Genomic DNA, 17,903 nt, shown 5'->3' with positions numbered 1-17,903 from the left:
GCTTTTTAGCTTAAACAAACAGGGAGATAATGCCACGTATTTCCACTTCCAAAGTTCCTGTACTTCCTTTACCAAATATATATTTGTAAACAATTATATAACCGAAAAGTTTTTTTCATTGCATCATTATAACATAAGACACCCTCTTCCAATACATTTAATAATTTCTTAGAGCAGGCATTTCTTTGTGCAAAACAGTCAGATAGTTGGTGACTTGCCAACCCATTGTATCTTAGAGATCTCTCTCCTCTCTAACCTTTCTTTTATGCTGGCTAGGTCTATTCTTAGCCTTTTATCAGTGACGCTTTGTGGAATGAACGTCGTCCCAAAGAGACCAGTTATCGACATAACATTCTATGGGCAAACGTTTCTCACATTGTCCCTTATATAATATTTCTGTCAGTGTATTGGAAAACTAAACCCCCATATCTAATGCTTCTACCAAGCTCAGGGGCTTTTCACCACCCTTTTTATTTTCTTGACCTCCCAAGCCAGTGGGCAACACTTATCATTCTTTCCCACCAAGAATATGATAACCCCGGCTGTGCTAGAGAATCCGTCTGGAAGATTGGCATGTGAAGCATCGCTAAAAATGTCCAACCTTATATATTCTCGATCACTCAAGGCTGGAAACTTGAGCACACATCTCTCCGAATTTAATTTTTTTTAAGTGTTTTAATTGCTCTCAGAACTTGCTCAACTGCAGCATGTTTCATCATGGTACTCAGCTCCAACTCGTCATAACTGGCATCAGGCCTAATCTGAGTGTACAACCAGCTCAACTGTCCAAACAAGCTCCTCAACTGTTCTGTTTCTTCTTTGGTAGCAGGATCCTCTTTTCGTGAGGATCTACCAAGAGTTATTGGGATATAATTAACATTTTCTAGATGAGATTGTTGATTTAATGTCATTCCTAACTTGCTCTGCTTAATGTCTAAACCTATGTACTTAAAGTTCCATGAAGCTTGACTTCCGACCTTGCATTCCTTCTTTATCTTCTTGATTACCCATTGTTCAAATTCTACAAAGCCTCCCCACAGGAAATCATCAACATGCATGATTAAGATTCCAGCTAGTTTCTCCTTATGGTACCAGCAAAACATCGTGGAACCTGCCTTTAACTGAATGCAACCTGATTTCAATAGGACAGACCTCATGGAAAAATACCACACTCTTGATGCATCATTCAACCCATAAATACACTTGTTCAATTTCCATAGCTTTCCTTCTACATCCCCGGCTTCTTTGGGTGGTTTAAAAAAAAACTTCCCTTTGAAACTTCTGCCCCTGTAAAGATGCAGCCTTTATATCAATCAATTTGCACTCCCAGGAATAGGATGCCAAAGTAGCTAATATCTCTTCAAATTCACTTTCCCTGCAGTAGGCGAGTCCACTCTGACATCCTGCTCGCCTAGTGTTTCTTCAAAGCCTCGAGCTACTAATCTCACTTTGGCCTTATATGTGCCGTCTGGGAGTACCTTGTCTGTACAGATCCATCTGTGCAATAAAGCTGGCTGTCCTCTGTCAGGTATTTCAGAATATATCTCAAATTCCTTCCAACTTTCTAACTCTTTTCATTTGGCTTCCTTTATCAGCTTATCTTCCAATTTATTAGCAGCTACTAGAATCTCAGTCATAAGGACTCTGCTCCTATTGAGATTCGTAGCTTGCTCTCTAGTCCAGGCGTGTCGATCCATTTCAGATGACTGATCTCAGTATGTCGAACATCTAGCGTTCGTTTTTATCGCTAATGGCACTGGGGGAGGAAAAGAAGAGGGTGATTCTTTTGTCCACATGCGGGAGCGAAATGCACGGGCTTATCTGCAGCCTCACGTCATCTAACATCCCTGACCCAAAGACTTTCGACGAGTTAATAAAAGTTATACCAAACCACCCAAGACCACAGCCCTCAGTCACTATGCAACGCTTCAAGTTCAATTCAAGAAACAGGCTTCCAAGGGAGACAGCAGCTGACTAAGTTGCCGTTTTTAAGGCATTATCTGAATATTGCGAATTCGGAACGTCCATTAGTGATATGTTGAGAGACTGGCTGATATGCAGGATTGGAGATGATGCTGTTCAAGGGCGTTTGCTAGACTTCAGTAAGGCATTAGAATTAGCCACAGACATGGATAACACTGTTAGAAATTTGGAAGCTATAAGAGATGCACAAAAGGCGCAAAAACATTGGACCCCACGGGAAGGTGGGAAATGCCCCCTAAGTAATGATCAGTAAAAAAACAGCAGTACCACAGTGAAAACCCACAAAATGAATGAGAGAAATGCATCCAGGAGGAGATCGACAATTCAAACAAGTCAGATGCTTTTTTCTGCCACCACTATGGTCACATAAGGTGGCACTGCAAAGATGTGCTGAGACAGCATTTTAAAGCCAAAGGGAGAAATTGTGAACTATGTCTCATTGAAGAACCAGAAGAAATAGAATCAGACATTCATTCATTATAGAACCTGAAAGTGGGTAGAACTGAGCCAATCCAAGTAGTCGTTATAGTAAATGGACAACTCATTGGATGGAAGTTGATACTGGAGCATCAATGTCCGTCATTGGAGAGCATACATTCAGATACTTGAATAAAGGAATCCATCCTTTAAGGTGGGAGGTTTCGAACACTAAACTGAGAACATACATGGTTGAAGAAATAAGATCGAAAGGGGTATGTCAAGTCAAGGTGCAGTATGAGGAACAGTCTGCAAAATTACCCCTATTTGTAATATTAGGCAGGGGACCGAGTCTCCTCAGAAGGAACTGGCTGGGACATATAAACCTTGAGGACCCGCTAAGTTCCCAGTTGGAAACCAGAAGCCTTACTGCAGGAAAAAATGAGTGCGCAAAGACCCAACGGGAGAAGCCTGTAGAAGTGTTACACCGGGACAGAGTTCAAGTGTCCTTTAAAAAGAAAAGGAAAACCTATTAAAGGACTTTCGTGCACTACAAAATTCAATCAGCTCTCAATTTGTGCCACTGAAAAGGTAAGAAAAAGAAAAGGAAGAGTTAAGCCTGTATCTGGCCAAGTTAAGGAACAAATTAGCTGAGAAGGGGCAACGAGATGATATTCTCTAGGAAACTATTAATGAGAATAGGAAAGAATTGAGAGAGCTGAAGCAGCGGCTGCGTAAAAGCACTGAAATTTTAAAACTAGAGTCAAGTCCAGCAATAGCAAAATTAAAGAGAAGAATGAGATACAGATCAGTGCTAGCAAGAAAAGGGCTTACAGGAAGAAAAAGAGGAATTATTGACAACCCTCAAAAAAACAAAAAACAAATTGTTTCTCTCTGTATTGTTTTATACTCATTGCCCTTTATTTGTTTTAGCTTGGAGGGGAGGGACAGCAGGAGTGAAGTGACGGAAGATGGTGAAATCATCCACTGAGGAACCTAGTGGATGACTGTTCCCTGAAAAGGAGGTCTTGGAAAAACCAGCCGAGGTTGTGGAACTGAGAAGCTCAATACGTCCGAGAAAGCCTCCTGAGACACTTGATTTGTAAATAGTTATTACCGTAAACGGTTCACATGTAATTAAGTTTATCAATTGTATTTTTTAAGTAAAAGGCGGCGGGGGCGGGGGGGGGGGGTGTGGTAAAGCGGAGTACAATATACCTTTAAGAGAATGCAAGTGGATTAACCATGTGACAGTAGTGACCAATCAATGTACAGCACGGGCTACTGGTTAACTGGAAGCCTAAAGCTGGAGGTGGTTGTGAGAGCATGCAAGGATTTAGTACTCTTCCTTCTGTTGTAATAAACAATCACAGTTTGTTCTTATGTCGGTCTCTCTCCGTTATTGATTGCAAGCATCAACTAACAAGTGTATATGAAGGCGTGTAATTCAAGTTTACTCGACTGTGAACTCACGGACTCAAGACAAAAAAGACAGTGATTATAGCTGGGTCCTGTTGAGGACACTCAACCCAGGACTGACATGTCTGATGTTCCTGTAAGAGTTGAGGATACAGAACTGCAAGTGCCCATCAAAGCACCTGATATTCAAGCAACTCCAGGAAAGAAGGTTCCTGACCAAGAATCTGAAGTTGTGGAGCTTCGACGTTCCACACGTACCAGGAAACCACCTGAAAGGCTGAACTGGTAAATTCCTTAACAAAAACAGAATTACCTGGAAAAACTCAGCAGGTCTGGCAGCATAGGCGGAGAAGAAAAGAGTTGATGTTTCGAGTCCTCATGACCCTTCAGTGTAAATATTATCTTGTCTTCAAAAATATTTACTTGTAAATATATGTATAGCCGAGTTAAAGGGGGAGGAATGTAGACTTATGGTTTTATTTAACGTGTAATGTACCTTTAAGAATAATACTTGTTAGGAGAGATCACATGATCTGTAGTGACCAATAGGAGAGTAGTGCCAGCAACCTCAGCAGCCAGTATAGAGTTGAAAGCACATGTGTAGTTGCTGCTGAGTATATTGTAAATCAACTTAATGTTTGCACCCAAGAGGTATCTGCAGATCAACTCTATCATTCCTAGTACAACTCAGCCACCCTACAACAGATATCAACTCCAAGACCCGGAGGAAGCTCGCCCAGGATTGCTGCACCTGGCATAACCACATAAAAAAACGGTGCGGCCTCTTTCAAAAGCAAGCACGTGCCAGAGACAGAGAGAAAACACCAAGAGAGGAAATCCCGAGCCAGCTACTCATCGAAAACGCAAGCATCAGAGGTATCCTGGTCTATCTGCAGCAGAAGCCTCCAGGTTCTGAATGGCCTGAGCAGTCACCAGAACCCCACCAAACACCCCAGAGGATGAACATGGTCATCCTCGCCTTTAAGGACAAAGGGGATAGACACATTTAAAGGGAAGCTAGACAAGCATATGAGGGTGAAGAGGATAAAGAGTTATGCTGATAAGATTAGATGAGGAAGGAGGGAGGAAGCTTTAGTGGAGCATTAACACCTGTTTGGACTGATAGAGCCAAATGACTTGATAGTCCTGTACATTCTCCATAATTCTATGTAACACAGCAGCTGGCTGATCATAGGAAGGATAGGGGCAAAATGGCTGTGGACCTAATGCTAAAGCAATAAGCAGCGTTTAATGAAATTCATTTGGTCGGTGGAACCCAAAATTTACTTTTCTTAGAGGAAAGGAAAACTATTAAATACAGATGAGACACTGATGTTTTCCATTTGCCATTGCTAAACAGTTAATGCAGAGATGTTTTCCAGATATTAATACACTGTGCTTTTCAGAGGTTATGTAACACACACAAGTCAGCTAATTTACAACATATGCTAACCAATATGGGAAATCAGATGGATGAAATACCAGGAGTCAAAAGCTAAAACAGCAGACAGGTGAGAACAACAAGGATAAAACAAACTCTACAGAAGTCGGTGGAGTGGACTGGAGTGATAGTCCGTTCAGCTGTTACAGATGATTGGCAGAGAGAGTGGGCACATCAGCCACAGAACAAAGGAGGGTCAAATCAGCAGTTAGACAGTGATGACTATTTTACTTGAAATTCAACCAAAGTTGTTCAGCCAGATCCAAATAAAGTTTCCTTCCAATTGTGAAGATCTACCAAAAATGAGCATCAACAAAAAGCAAAAGACAATACTCCATTGAAGAGCACCTTCAATGTTTGCACCAAGGCTATGTTTAAATTGAGCGTGAAGTAGTACTCTAGAGTTGAAGACAACCTGCTTGGTCTTAGTTTCTGGAGATTAGATAAGTCTGGATATAGAGCAACTCCCAACATAACTACACAGCAAACCTACATTTATACAGACCCTTTACAGAGAGGGGTTGGGAGGGAACAGGCACTGAACTAAGGTGGGAAGATTTGGGAGGCACAACCAAAGTAATGGTCCAACAGGTTGGTTTTGATAGGTCTCTGAAAGGTGGTGAAGAGAGAAATGGAGTGATTTAGGGAAGGAAATCTGATGGGGTCCATTAGCTAATCTTGGCACAGTGAAAACAGGACAACTGGGCATGGAAGTGTGCACACTCTTTACAGACCCCACCCAATTTCCCATCCAATAATTTGAATAGTTAGAAAAGGGTACGGAAGCATAGTGGTTTTGTCAATGAACCAGTAATCCAGAGGGCTGGACCAATAACCCAGAGTTCAAAGCAGATGGGGTACTTAAATTCAGTTCATTAAATAAAAACTACAATTAAAAGGTAATATCAGTGCTACTTACCATCAGACTACTTGCCTGGTTCACTAAAACCCTTGGGCAAAGGAAATCTGCTATCCTTACCCAGTCTGGTCTATATGTGACTCCAGATTTACTTGTAACTACCCCCTGAAATGTCCTAGTGAGCCACTCAGTGTATCAAAGCCGCTACAAAACACTATAATGCACACAGACTGCAATGGTTTGAGAAGGTGCCTCCAGCACCACCTTCCCAATGACAATTAGGATGAGCAACAAATGATGAGCCTTGCCAACACCACCCAGATTTCATGAATAAACGAATGAAAATAAATGAAGTATGTGATCTTCCCAAGGGAGGACGAGAAGACTGGGGGGGGGGTGACCTGATGGAGAATTTTAAAATTATGAAGGTAGAGAAGATGTTTGCATTTGTGGGCAAGTCGAAAACTAAAATATCCAAGAGAAATGTCTTTACCCAGTGAGTGTCGACTATGTGTAGCTCCCTGTCACAGAGAGCGGAGAAGCAAATAGTTTGATGCATTTAAGGGGAAGCTGGATAAACACAGGAGGGAGAAGCAACTAGAAAGTTCTGCTGATTTGGTGAGATGAAGAGGGGTTAGAGGAGGTTTATGTGCAGCATAAAGACTGGTATGGACCAGTTGGGCTGCTTCTGTGCTGGAATAACTCCAGCTGCAGGAATTGGAAATGTGTCTCTCGGTCAGTATTGGCAATTGTTGTATTTGATCATATTTTAAGTGAAGTATTCATTGACTATTTAAAACTAATTGTGGTCCTTATTGAAAATGTGAACTAGATACAGATCAGAGAGAGTTAAACCACTGCATCAAAATTGAGGTTGATTTCTATTGCTAGTTGAGGCCCTTTCATACATCCTATTCACACCACCTTGAAGAGTTTCGATAGATTAATGTCTGAGAACATTTGATTTTTTAAATTTCTATATTTATTGGGCTCTCCAACTAATTCAATTATGTGATCTGCTATTTCCTGCAAAACAACTACTTACATTTATATAGCAACTTTAGCACAGTAAAACATCTCAAGATGCTCGACAGGATTATAATCAGATAAAAAAAATGCATCAAACCACATGAAGAGATATTAGGTCAGGTGATCAAAAGCTTGGTCAAAGAGGCTGGTTGAAGGAAATGTTGTGAAAGGAGAGGTAGAGAGGCGGAGAGGTTTGGAGAGAGGATTTCAAAGCTTATGGCCTAGACAGCTGAAGGCACAGCTGCCAATGGTGAGACAAAGGAGGCGGGGAATGGACAGGATCCTGTAGATGGGGGAGAGCGGAAGTCTCAGGGGGTTGTGGGGCTGGGAAAGGTTACAGACATAGGGAGGGGCAAGACCACATGGGGAGTTGAGAAAGAGGATGAGAACTTTTAAACTGATGCGTTAGTGGACTGGGAGCTAGTGTAGGTCAGGAGAGCACGGTGATGATGGGTGAATAGGACAATATGAGTTGGGATATGAGAAGCTGAATTTTCAATTAAGCTAGGAATTTGCTTTTTTTTTTTCTCTTTTATGCTGCTCATTACACTTAGCTCTTGTATATGTTTTTGCTGGTGTCACCCAGTGAACTTGGCCCTAATCCCTTACTGCTGGAGTTTTGGCTTGTGCTCAAAAAGAGATCACAAATCTCCGGGGAAGTTTTCAGCGGCTGTCATTCAGATTCATTTACTGACCAGAAGCCGTGTACAACATCAAACACACGTGTTGCAAACACAAACTGTTTTGTTTTTCTCCCTCTTACCGCTTTCCTCGGCCCACCAAAATGTATCAATGACATCCTCGGCAACGAATCAGTTTCACAAATTAAAACAGAACGGACATGATTCTTGAAAGAAAATCCTTGCATTTATATAGCACCTTTCATTAACAGGATATCCCAAAGTGCTTTACAGCCAGTGAAATAGTTTTGAAGTGTATCACTCTTGTAACGTAGGAAACATGGCAGCCAATTCACGTACAGCAAGCTCCTACAAACAGCAACTCTGATATTGACCAGATAATCTGTTTTTAGTTATGTTGATTGAGGGATAAAAATAGGCCCCCGGTCACCTGGGAGAACTTACCTGATCTTCTTCGGATCTTTTATGTCCATCTGAGATGGAGAGCGGGCCTTGGTTTAATGTTTTATCTGAATGACAGCAACTCTGACAGTGCAGCACTCCCTCAGTACTCCACTCAGTGCCAGCTGAGATTTAGCATTCAAATCTCTGGAGTGGGACTTGAACCTTATAACTCAGAGGCTAGATTGCTATTAACACTGGCATCTAAAAGGAAAACAGATCTCGTGCTCTAGCACAGGATAATCTTCCCTATAATCCCCCAATTTTGCTGCATAATTGTAAATTGTTTTGGAGGGAGACGTCTGTACATATTTCTAGTATTTTTCACTTACCCATTACCACTATAAATTACTAGTTACAAATAGGCTAGGATGGGATGTTTTGTTTCAAAATGCCCTAAATGAAACACTGTGAAGTTATAGATCAGTAACTGGAATGTCAACCCCGGTTTACCATTTCTGGAGTCAATGGGTGTTGTCACACAAAAGGAAAAGTCTGCACAAAATGCTTCCTCCCTGTTGACATGGTAAAAATATGGCAGAAAACGCACCACTCTTTTGACCAACAATACCTCACAGATAAAAAGACAGATCTACAAAGTGGTAAGGTCTGAAGATTCAAATGCAGGTATCCAGGAGTAGAAATTAGTTCCATGGAACTATTTCAAAGAAGAGCAAGGGAGTCCTGGCCAATATTTATATATCAGCCAACATCACTAAAACAAGATTATCTGACCACTTATCTTGTTGCCGATTGTGGGATCATGCTGTGTACAAAGAGCCTGCCGTGTTTCCTACATCGCAACAGTGACTACACGCCAAAAGATAGTTCACTGTCTATAAAGCTCTTTGGGACACCCTGAGGCTGTGAAAGGCGCTATATAAATGCAAGTGCTTTCCCGCTACATGAAGGGTTTTGGAATAATGCTTCAGAGATGCAATAAAAAGCAGATGGAGATGATTAAAAATCCAGCGTGAAGATTATGCCCACAGCCTCCTGTATCCTGCTTCGAAAGACTTGGACATGTAAGGTAGGCACTGAAATCTATGATAATTAAAGGGAGCAGGTTGGAAAGGGGGGAAATTTGGGCTTTTATCAGGGAGAAGCTGTGGACAACACAATCATAATATTTCTCTTTCTCAGTACGTAGTCCAAACAAATATTTTGCTTATTCAGCTGGACAAGAAATACTCAGTAATTTTATACAGTAAGAGACAAACTCCCCTGCTGGTTTTTATTTAAGGCTAATACGGATCCAGCAAGAGTACAAAGGAACTGCAGCTAGCTGGAAACGATAGCATAAAGAACAATATATACAAACATATACGTATTGCATGTACTGACCCTTCCATTACCAGTCAGCCACTGAGCCACTTTTTCTGAGTTGAGGATATTCTCTCCTCCCTGAAGCACATTCAGCTTATTCCAGTCTTACACAGAATTACCTAGAAATGACAGCTGCTCTGAGGCAAGGGGAAGTAATGTTGGTTCAACTGGAGAGAATATTTTACATTGAGTTCAGAGCCCAGAAACAGGCTATTCAGCCCAAGTGACCATTATCAGTCTTTACATGGGTCTCCTCCTATTCGTCATCAGACTCCATCCTTCTTTTCCTTTGCCCCTCTTGTGAATACGGAGCCTTCCCTTAAATGCATTTATCCTATCCACCTCAACCACTCCATTTTTTTTTTATTCATTCAAGGGATATGGGTGTTGCTGACTAGGCCAGCATTTATTGCCCATCCCTAATTCACAGAATCACACAATGCAGAAGAGGCCCTTTGGCCCATCGAGTCTGCACTGAAACGTGAGAAACAACTGACCTACCTACCTAATCCCATTTACTAGCACTTGCCCTTGAGAAGGTGGTGGTGAGCTGCCTTCTTGAACCGCTGCAGTCCATGTGGTGTAGGTACACCCACAGTGCTGTTAGGGAGGGAGTTCCAGGGTTTTCACCCAGTGACAGTGAAGGAACGGTGATATATTTCCAAGTCAGGGTGGGGAGTGGATTGGAGGGGAACTTCCAGGTGATGGTGTCCCCAAGTATCTATTGCCCTTGTCCTTCTAGATGGTAGTGGTCGTGGGTTTGGAAGGTGCTGTCTAAGGAGCCTTGGTGAATTCCTGCATCCTGTAGATGGTACACACTGCTGCTACTGTGTGTCAGTGGTGGAGGGAGTGGATGTTTGTGGATGGGGTGCCAATCAAGCAGGCTGCTTTGACCTGGATTGTTGCATGTTCCACATTCTCACCACTCTCTGGGTAAAGAAGTTTCTCTTGAAATTCCCTGATGGATTTATTAAGGAATGCCTTACATTTATAACTTGTATTTTTGTACTCCCCACAAATGCAAACATTTTCTCACCGTCTTATGTGCACTCACATAGAACCACATAGAATTTACTGCACAGAAACAGTACATTCAACCCAACTGACCTTTTCCCAGCTAGATTTAGAAACAAGGTTCATTCATACTTTATAAAAGGTGCCTCCAAGTCTTTGCTTCATTGGCTGAATAGCTGTGTTTGATGGGGCCTTGACACTCAAGATAAAGTTTAAATCAGTGTTCTAATTAATTTACATTGATCTTAAGATCGTGGTGTTCAGATTTAAGATTTATCCACTATGAGGACTCAGCTAGAATACTGCTTCTAATCCTTGGTGTAACATTTTAGGAGGGATGTCGGGGCCTTCAACAGGGGGCAGAGGAGATGTAACAGAAGGCCAGCGGTGAGAGATTTAAGTTCTATGGAGAGACAAGAGAAACTGGGATTGTTCTCCTCAGAGCAGAGAAGGTTAAGGGGAGATTTAGTAGAGGTGTTCAAAATTATGAATGGTTTTGATACAGTAAGTGAAGAAAAACTGTTACCACAGGCAGGAGGGTCAGTAAACAGAGGTCACAAATTTAGGATAATTGGCATAAGAACCAGAGGGCAGATGAGATTTTATTCCGTATAGCAAATTGCCATTACCTGGAATTTGTCTAAGTGGCCGGCAGAGGCAGATTCAATAGTAATTGATCCTATTATATGTGAAAATGAAAATCTACAGGGCTATGGGGAAAGAGCAAGGAAGTGGGGCTAACTGGATAGCTCATTCAAAGAACTGGTACAGGCAGGATGGGCCAAATGGCCTCCTTCTGTGATGAAAGATTCCATGATCCACCAATCAGGCATAGCACTAAAAAGATGTTTTCCAAACTTCCATGCAAATAAAATTCAAACAGGGCATAAAAACCAGCAGATAAATACAAACTCCAGACTGAGCTTCCTGTACTTCACGTCCCCATGTACTGACCACCTCAACCAGCAAGCATGGACATTGCTACTTTAAGGCATTCCATAGTCTATAAACCAACTATAGAACACTATTTAGTTATGGATTGCGGCCCTATTATTGCAACAGCAAAAAAATGATGGTGAATAGAAAATACAAAACGATTCTTACGTTATACGGGCTGCTTGCATCAGATGTAATCGACTCATTCTGGATAGTGTTCTGTTGAGTAATGGCATCCTCCCTCTGGTGCAGCTTCTGTCCTGAATGATCATCATCGTCAGGGCTCTGGAGGAAAAGTAGTGGAAAGGCTTTTGAAAGTAATCTCTTTCTCAAACAGAATTCACTAATGTGAGGAGCATTGGTTCTAGAGACTGACTGACCTCCTCACCCCATGTGAGGTGCATCCGCCCTCTACTTCTATTCCAGTAAGTTGGCCCATCCTCAGGAGTGTAGTCTCTGCTGCACCAGTTTTGGGTTTCCATACCTATCATTCTGCAACTACCAAGTTGGGACATGGAAGAGTGCAACTGAGGATCCTCAATCTTCCATGTTCCCCGACTCACTTTATTCCCTCTTCCAAAGCAAAGGTGAGATTTCCCACAGCTGTCTGGAGCTGTCGGGAATAACTGGAGACCTTGAGGCAGCACGTAGAGTTCCCCAAAATGGGAAGGAAAGAGAAGGGGAGGAGGGGAAAAGGGGAGGAGGGGACAGAGATGGGGAAAAAGAAGGGGTTGAGGATAATTATCTCTATTCTCCCAAGATCTATTATAGCCATATTGGCAGAGATTGATAGCCATGATTCATAAATACATGCATTATATTGTATTATAGAACAGGAGGAGGCCACTGAACTGCTCGAACCTGTTCTATCATTTAATGAGATCCTGGCCGATCATAGGATTACCAGGTTTGTAGAAGGCAAATTAATGGACCCTAGTCTTTGTTAATCCAATTCCCATGTTTCTATTTCTTGGTAGCCAACCCACAACAATAAAGCTTAAGTTTAAATTCTTTTTCAAAAGGAGAGACCTAGCTTTTGTCCAAATGCAAAGCCATGGGAGCTTAACTAGTAAAACATTAAAACTATCCAAGAAAATGACAATTCCATTACAAGTTAGTTTTGTAAAAAAAATATCAAGAGCAACATAAAAATTGTCAGTGGAACCCAACAAATGACAGAAATCTATGAACGAGTCCAAGTAACAAAATTCACCAAGTTTTAACCCAGCCCCTCCCCAGTACGTTTGCCAACTCTGATTGGATGTTTTCTTGGTGATTTCATCACATGACATTCAGCCTCCAACCACTCCCACCATCACTCCTGCTATTGGGTCATCTAGCTTGTCCAACCACGGTGCCCATCTCCCTGCATTTATTGGAACAGGAACAGACTCCTTCACCTGATTGGATAATTTTTAACCGTCAACCAAACAGCCTTTCTCCCCCATTTCAACATCTTTATCATTGATCAACAAAAGGGTTCAAAGAAAATGAAACCCACACTGTTTTTCCCAAAGCCCCTATGATGTTTCTGCCTGGGATTCGCACGCAGTGAGCTGGAGTTTAGTCTTTAATTCCTGAAGACCCCAAGGCAATCCTGGAGGGTTGGCAACCCCACAGCCCAATGCTCATTCGATGCTTTATCACCCTACAAGGTAAAGCTGACATGTTTTCCCGGAGAATAAGGATCGAGAAGCTCAGATGTAACTTGGGAATGTAAAGCAGAGCAATGACGCACTGAATTTCTTCACCATCCCACCAGCCGACAGTCAATAATTCCATTCATACCACAAAGCTTGTGTGGTAGGATATGTATTTTATAGATTTAAAAATTGCTGCCCAGATTCAGGTTTCATATTACAAGCTGCAAACAACAATAATACATCCTGTTTATAGATCAAATTTTGTGATGCAAACAGTTTGTTTTGATATGACTTTGGAAACTCCCCCACTGACACTTGCCCATTTCCACACAAGGAGCCTGGAGAGGAGTTGCCAACTCTGCTCGAATGTATTTTTAATAATTCATTCACGGGATGTGGGCTTTGCTGGCTGGGCCAGCATTTATTATCCATCCCTAATTGCCCTTGAGAAGGTGGTGGTGAGCTGCCTTCTTGAACCACTGCAGTCCACGTGGCGTAGGTACACCCATAGTGCTGTTAGGGAGGGGGTTCCAGGATTTTGACCCAGCGACAGTGAAGGAACGGTGATATATTTCCAAGTCAGGATGGTGAGTGACTTGCAGGGGAACTTGCAGATGGTGGTGTTCCCATGTGTCTGCTGCTCTTGTCCTTCTAGATGGTAGTGGTTGTGGGTTTGGAAGTTGCTGTCTAAGGAGCCTTGGTGAATTCCTGCAGTGCATCTTGCAGATGGTACACACTGCTGCTACTGAGCGTTGGTGGTGAGGGGGTGAATGTTTGTGGATGTGGTGCCAATCAAGCAGGCTGCTTTGTCCTGGACGGTGTCAATCTTCTTGAGTGTTGTGGGAGCTGCAAGGCAAGTGGGGAGTATTCCATCACACTTTTGACTTGTGCCTTGTAGGTAGTGGACAGGCTTTGGGGAGTCAGAAGGTGAGTTAATTGTTGCAGGATTCCTAGCCTCTGACCTGCTCTTGTAGCCACAGTATTTATATGGCTGGTCCAATTCAGTTTCTGGTCAATGGTAACCCCCAGGATGTTGATAGTGGGGGACTCAGTGATGGTAATTTTTTTTTTGCCCTTTCATGGGATATGGGTGCCGTTAGCAAGGCCAGCATTGTTGCCCTTCCTGAATGTCCTTGAACTGTGTGGCTTGTTAGGTCATTTCAGAAGGCAGTTAAGAGTCAACCACGTTGCTGTGGGTCTGGAGTCACATGTAGGCCAGACCAGGTAAGGACAGCAGATTTCCTTCCCTAAAGGGCATTAGTGAACCAGATAGGTTTTTATGACAATTGATGATAGTTTCATGGTCACCATTACTGAGTCTAGCTTTTGTATTCCAGATTTATTGTATTATTTATGCCACTGAACATCAAGGGGCAATGGTTGGATTCTCTCTTGTTGGAGATGGTCATTGCCTGACACTTGTGTGGCACGAATGTTATTTGCCACTTGTCAGCCTAAGCCTGGATATTGTCCAGATCTTGCTGCATTTGAAAATGGACTGCTTCAGTATCTGAGGAGTCGCGAATGTTGTTGAACATTGTGCAATCATCAGCGAACATCCCCACTTCTGACCTCATGATGGAAGGAAGGTCATTGATGAAGCAACTGAAGATGGTTGGGCCAAGGACACAACCCTGAGGAACTCCTGCAGTGATGTCCTGGAGCTGAGGTGACTGACCTCCAACAACCACAACCATCTTCCTTTGTGCTAGGTATGATTCCAACCTAGTTATGCCTCCATTCCTGGAAGTTTCACCATATGACCTTCCCACCTCCACTTGCTCCGCCCCACATTCCTGCTATTGGTCACCACATGGTGCTCAGCCTTCCCATAGCCAATCTGAAAGCAAATAAATCATTTCATTATTCAACTCAGGCTTCATTACTATCAGTCAAACAGCTTTTCCTTCCCATATTCAATAATTTTATAACCAAAAAACTATTCAAACCTTTTTCTGACTTAAAAGAAACTATTATGTTTTAGCCCACTCTAGGATGCTTCTGCCTGGGTGTTACTTATAGTGTCCTGGAGTTAAATCTTTAATTTCTGGAGGGTTGGGAACCTAAAAGACGAATCTGGATCTCTATATTAAACACAAAGACACATTCAGACGAGCCTATTTTCATCAAGAGTTGGAGCTAACAGAAATTGAAATTGAACTTGTATTTGACCCAAAAATCAGGGAGTCAGAATGAATTTAACAAATAAGCTTAGGAGTTCTCCAAGGAAGAATATAATAAAAAGGGTGGGGAAGTTAAGTTACATTTGTACAGAGCTCTGGGTAGACTCTATTTAGAGTATCTGTGTTGGGTTCTGGGCACCATACCTCAGGAAGGGTACATTGGGCTTGGGGAGGGCACAGCACAGATTCACCAGAATGATACCAGGCTAAAAAGGTTTAACTATGAGGCCAGGTTGCATACACTAGGCTTGTATTCCCTCTGAATATAGAAGACTAAATGAGCATTTTAACTGATGCATTTATTAGGATGGGAAGACAGAGAGAAACTCTGGCAGAGTCCAGAACACATGACCTTAAAAAAAAGTTAGGCTGCTAAGGAATGATGTCAGGGAGCAGTTCTTCATAAAGGGTCATGGAAACTTGGAATTCTCTCCCCAAAAAGCTCAGGGTTATGTAACATTTGACAGCTTTGAACAGGGAACAGCAAATTGTTATTGAAGCAAAATAAGCTGGAAATCTGAAATAAAACAGGAAGTGCAGGAAATACTCAGCAGGTCAACAGATTTTTGTTGGGTAAAGGTGTTAACATATGAACATACAAACATATGAAACAGAAGCAGAAGTAGGCCATTCAGCCCCTCGAGCCTGCTCTGCCATTCAATAAGATCATGGCTGATCTGTTTGTGTTTCGAATTCCACATTTCCATCTACCCCCGATAACCTTTGATTCCCTTGCCTAACAATTATCTACCTCTGCCTTAAAAATACCCCGCCTCCACCACCTTCTGAGGCAGAGAGTTCCAAAGTCACACAATCTTCAGAGAGAAAAAAAAAAATCCTCCTCATCTCTGTCCTAAAAGGGTGACCCCTAATTTTAAAACAGTGCCCCCTAGTTCTGGACTCACCCACAAGAGGAAACATCCTTTCCACATGAACCTTGTCAATACCCATTCAGGATCTTATATACTTCGATCGAGTCACCCGTCTCACTTCTAAACTCCAGTGGAAACAAGCCCAGCCTGTCTAACCTCTCCTCATATGTCAACCCGCTCATTCCAGGTATCATTAAGGGTTATGAACAAAAGCGAGGAAATGGAGTTGAGATACAATAGGATCTAATTGAATAGTAGAAGAGGCTTGAAGGGGCTGAATGGCCTCCTCATATTCCTATGTTTCATGTATGTTCACCCTACCCATGAAGGTGGTCTGCCAGCATGCTTAAACATTTGTAACAATAACTCTGTGGGAGGCTAACAAAAATGTAGTCACTTTCAGGAAGACACTGTGGAGAAATTTCTTTCCAACTCCTAAAGGCAACCAAATAAACTCCAGGAGACCAGTTACCTGTTACCAATGACCTGTCATCAGAAGTGCTGAACCAAATTCCCACAACATCTCCCAACATTCTAACAAACAATGGACAAAAAAGAAACACAGTCCTGGTTTGTTGCAGTTCTAATAAAAAACAATCTGAAAGTTGAAACACATTTTTCCAGAAAGGATAATCTACATCATGATAGCAGTTTGTTTCATACTGCTCCCTGATCAGGGAATGCAATTCAAGCTACTGCAGTAAATATTTGGAATTCTCTATCCCAGAGCTGTTCAGTCACTGAATACATTCAGTGCGATTGGTAAATTTTTGGGTCTTAGGCAGAAACTGGGGTTCAGGTCAAAGATCAGCCATGATCACACTGATTGGCCGAGGAGGCTCGAGGGGCCGAATGGTCTAACTCCGCTCCTATTTCTTGTGTTCTTATGTAAAAAATTAACTTCAACGAAAGAAATTGAGCATTTCACCTTCTGGCTCCATAAATCCCCTGACCATGAGTTACATTTCCTCAGATACCATTTTTCTGGGCATTTTTTTCCCGTTCCTTCATCACAATCCAAAATTATAGCCATTTTCGCAATAATAACTGTGATCCAACTTATACTGAACATTGAATTTGAGAGTCTTTTAAAACCACAAGCCATTCCAATATGCTTTACAGGCAATGAAAGGGAAGATCTTTGCATCTGGGACTAATAATTCCATTGAACACTGCACAGGGGGTACAAGATTTATGGTAACTGGCAGAAGAGCCAGAGAGGAGATGAAGATTTTTTTAATGAACTGAGTTGTTGTGATGTGGAAGGGTTGAAGCTGATTCAATAGTAAGGCCCGGATTTTCACTACCGAGACAGGTAGCTTGAATTGAGAAATTTCCTGACTCGTCAGACCTGCCTCAATAGAAAGGTCCCCAAGTGTCACGATTTTCACTCTTGGGGGGGATTGTGTGTGGGGTGAGGTCAGGCACACCAACCCCAGAAGTAAAGCCTAGGCAGCCTTGGGGGTGGCCAAGTGCTGGCCGGTTAGAAGGCTCTCTGGGACTTCTGGTTCTGAGACTCTCTGGTTCTCTGGCACTTCGCCCCAGTTGTATTAAAGATTGTTAGGCCATCTAGCCCTCACCCCTCACTCCTCTACACACTCCGTATGCCACCTCCAAGCCAACTCTTGCCCCATCCACCCAGCACCATGGCCCCTTATTGTCTCCATGCCAACTCATGCCTCCAACCCACACCCTCCCA

General features: G+C 42.4%; 1 protein-coding gene across 1 annotated transcript in view; it reads right to left on the bottom strand.

The window, feature by feature from the left end:
• The window catches only part of pawr (PRKC, apoptosis, WT1, regulator), a 179,857-nt gene that overhangs the window by 39,438 nt on the left and 122,516 nt on the right, over nucleotides 1-17,903 (bottom strand). Inside the window, exon 2 of the mRNA XM_041216044.1 lies at nucleotides 11,675-11,791. Coding sequence (XP_041071978.1) covers nucleotides 11,675-11,791 — 117 coding nt within the window. The remainder of the gene's footprint in view (nucleotides 1-11,674; nucleotides 11,792-17,903) is intronic.

This window comes from Carcharodon carcharias, chromosome 21, assembly GCF_017639515.1.
Source record: "Carcharodon carcharias isolate sCarCar2 chromosome 21, sCarCar2.pri, whole genome shotgun sequence".
NCBI classification, from domain to species: domain Eukaryota; kingdom Metazoa; phylum Chordata; class Chondrichthyes; order Lamniformes; family Lamnidae; genus Carcharodon; species Carcharodon carcharias.
This window is presented reverse-complemented; position numbering and strand designations above follow the sequence as displayed.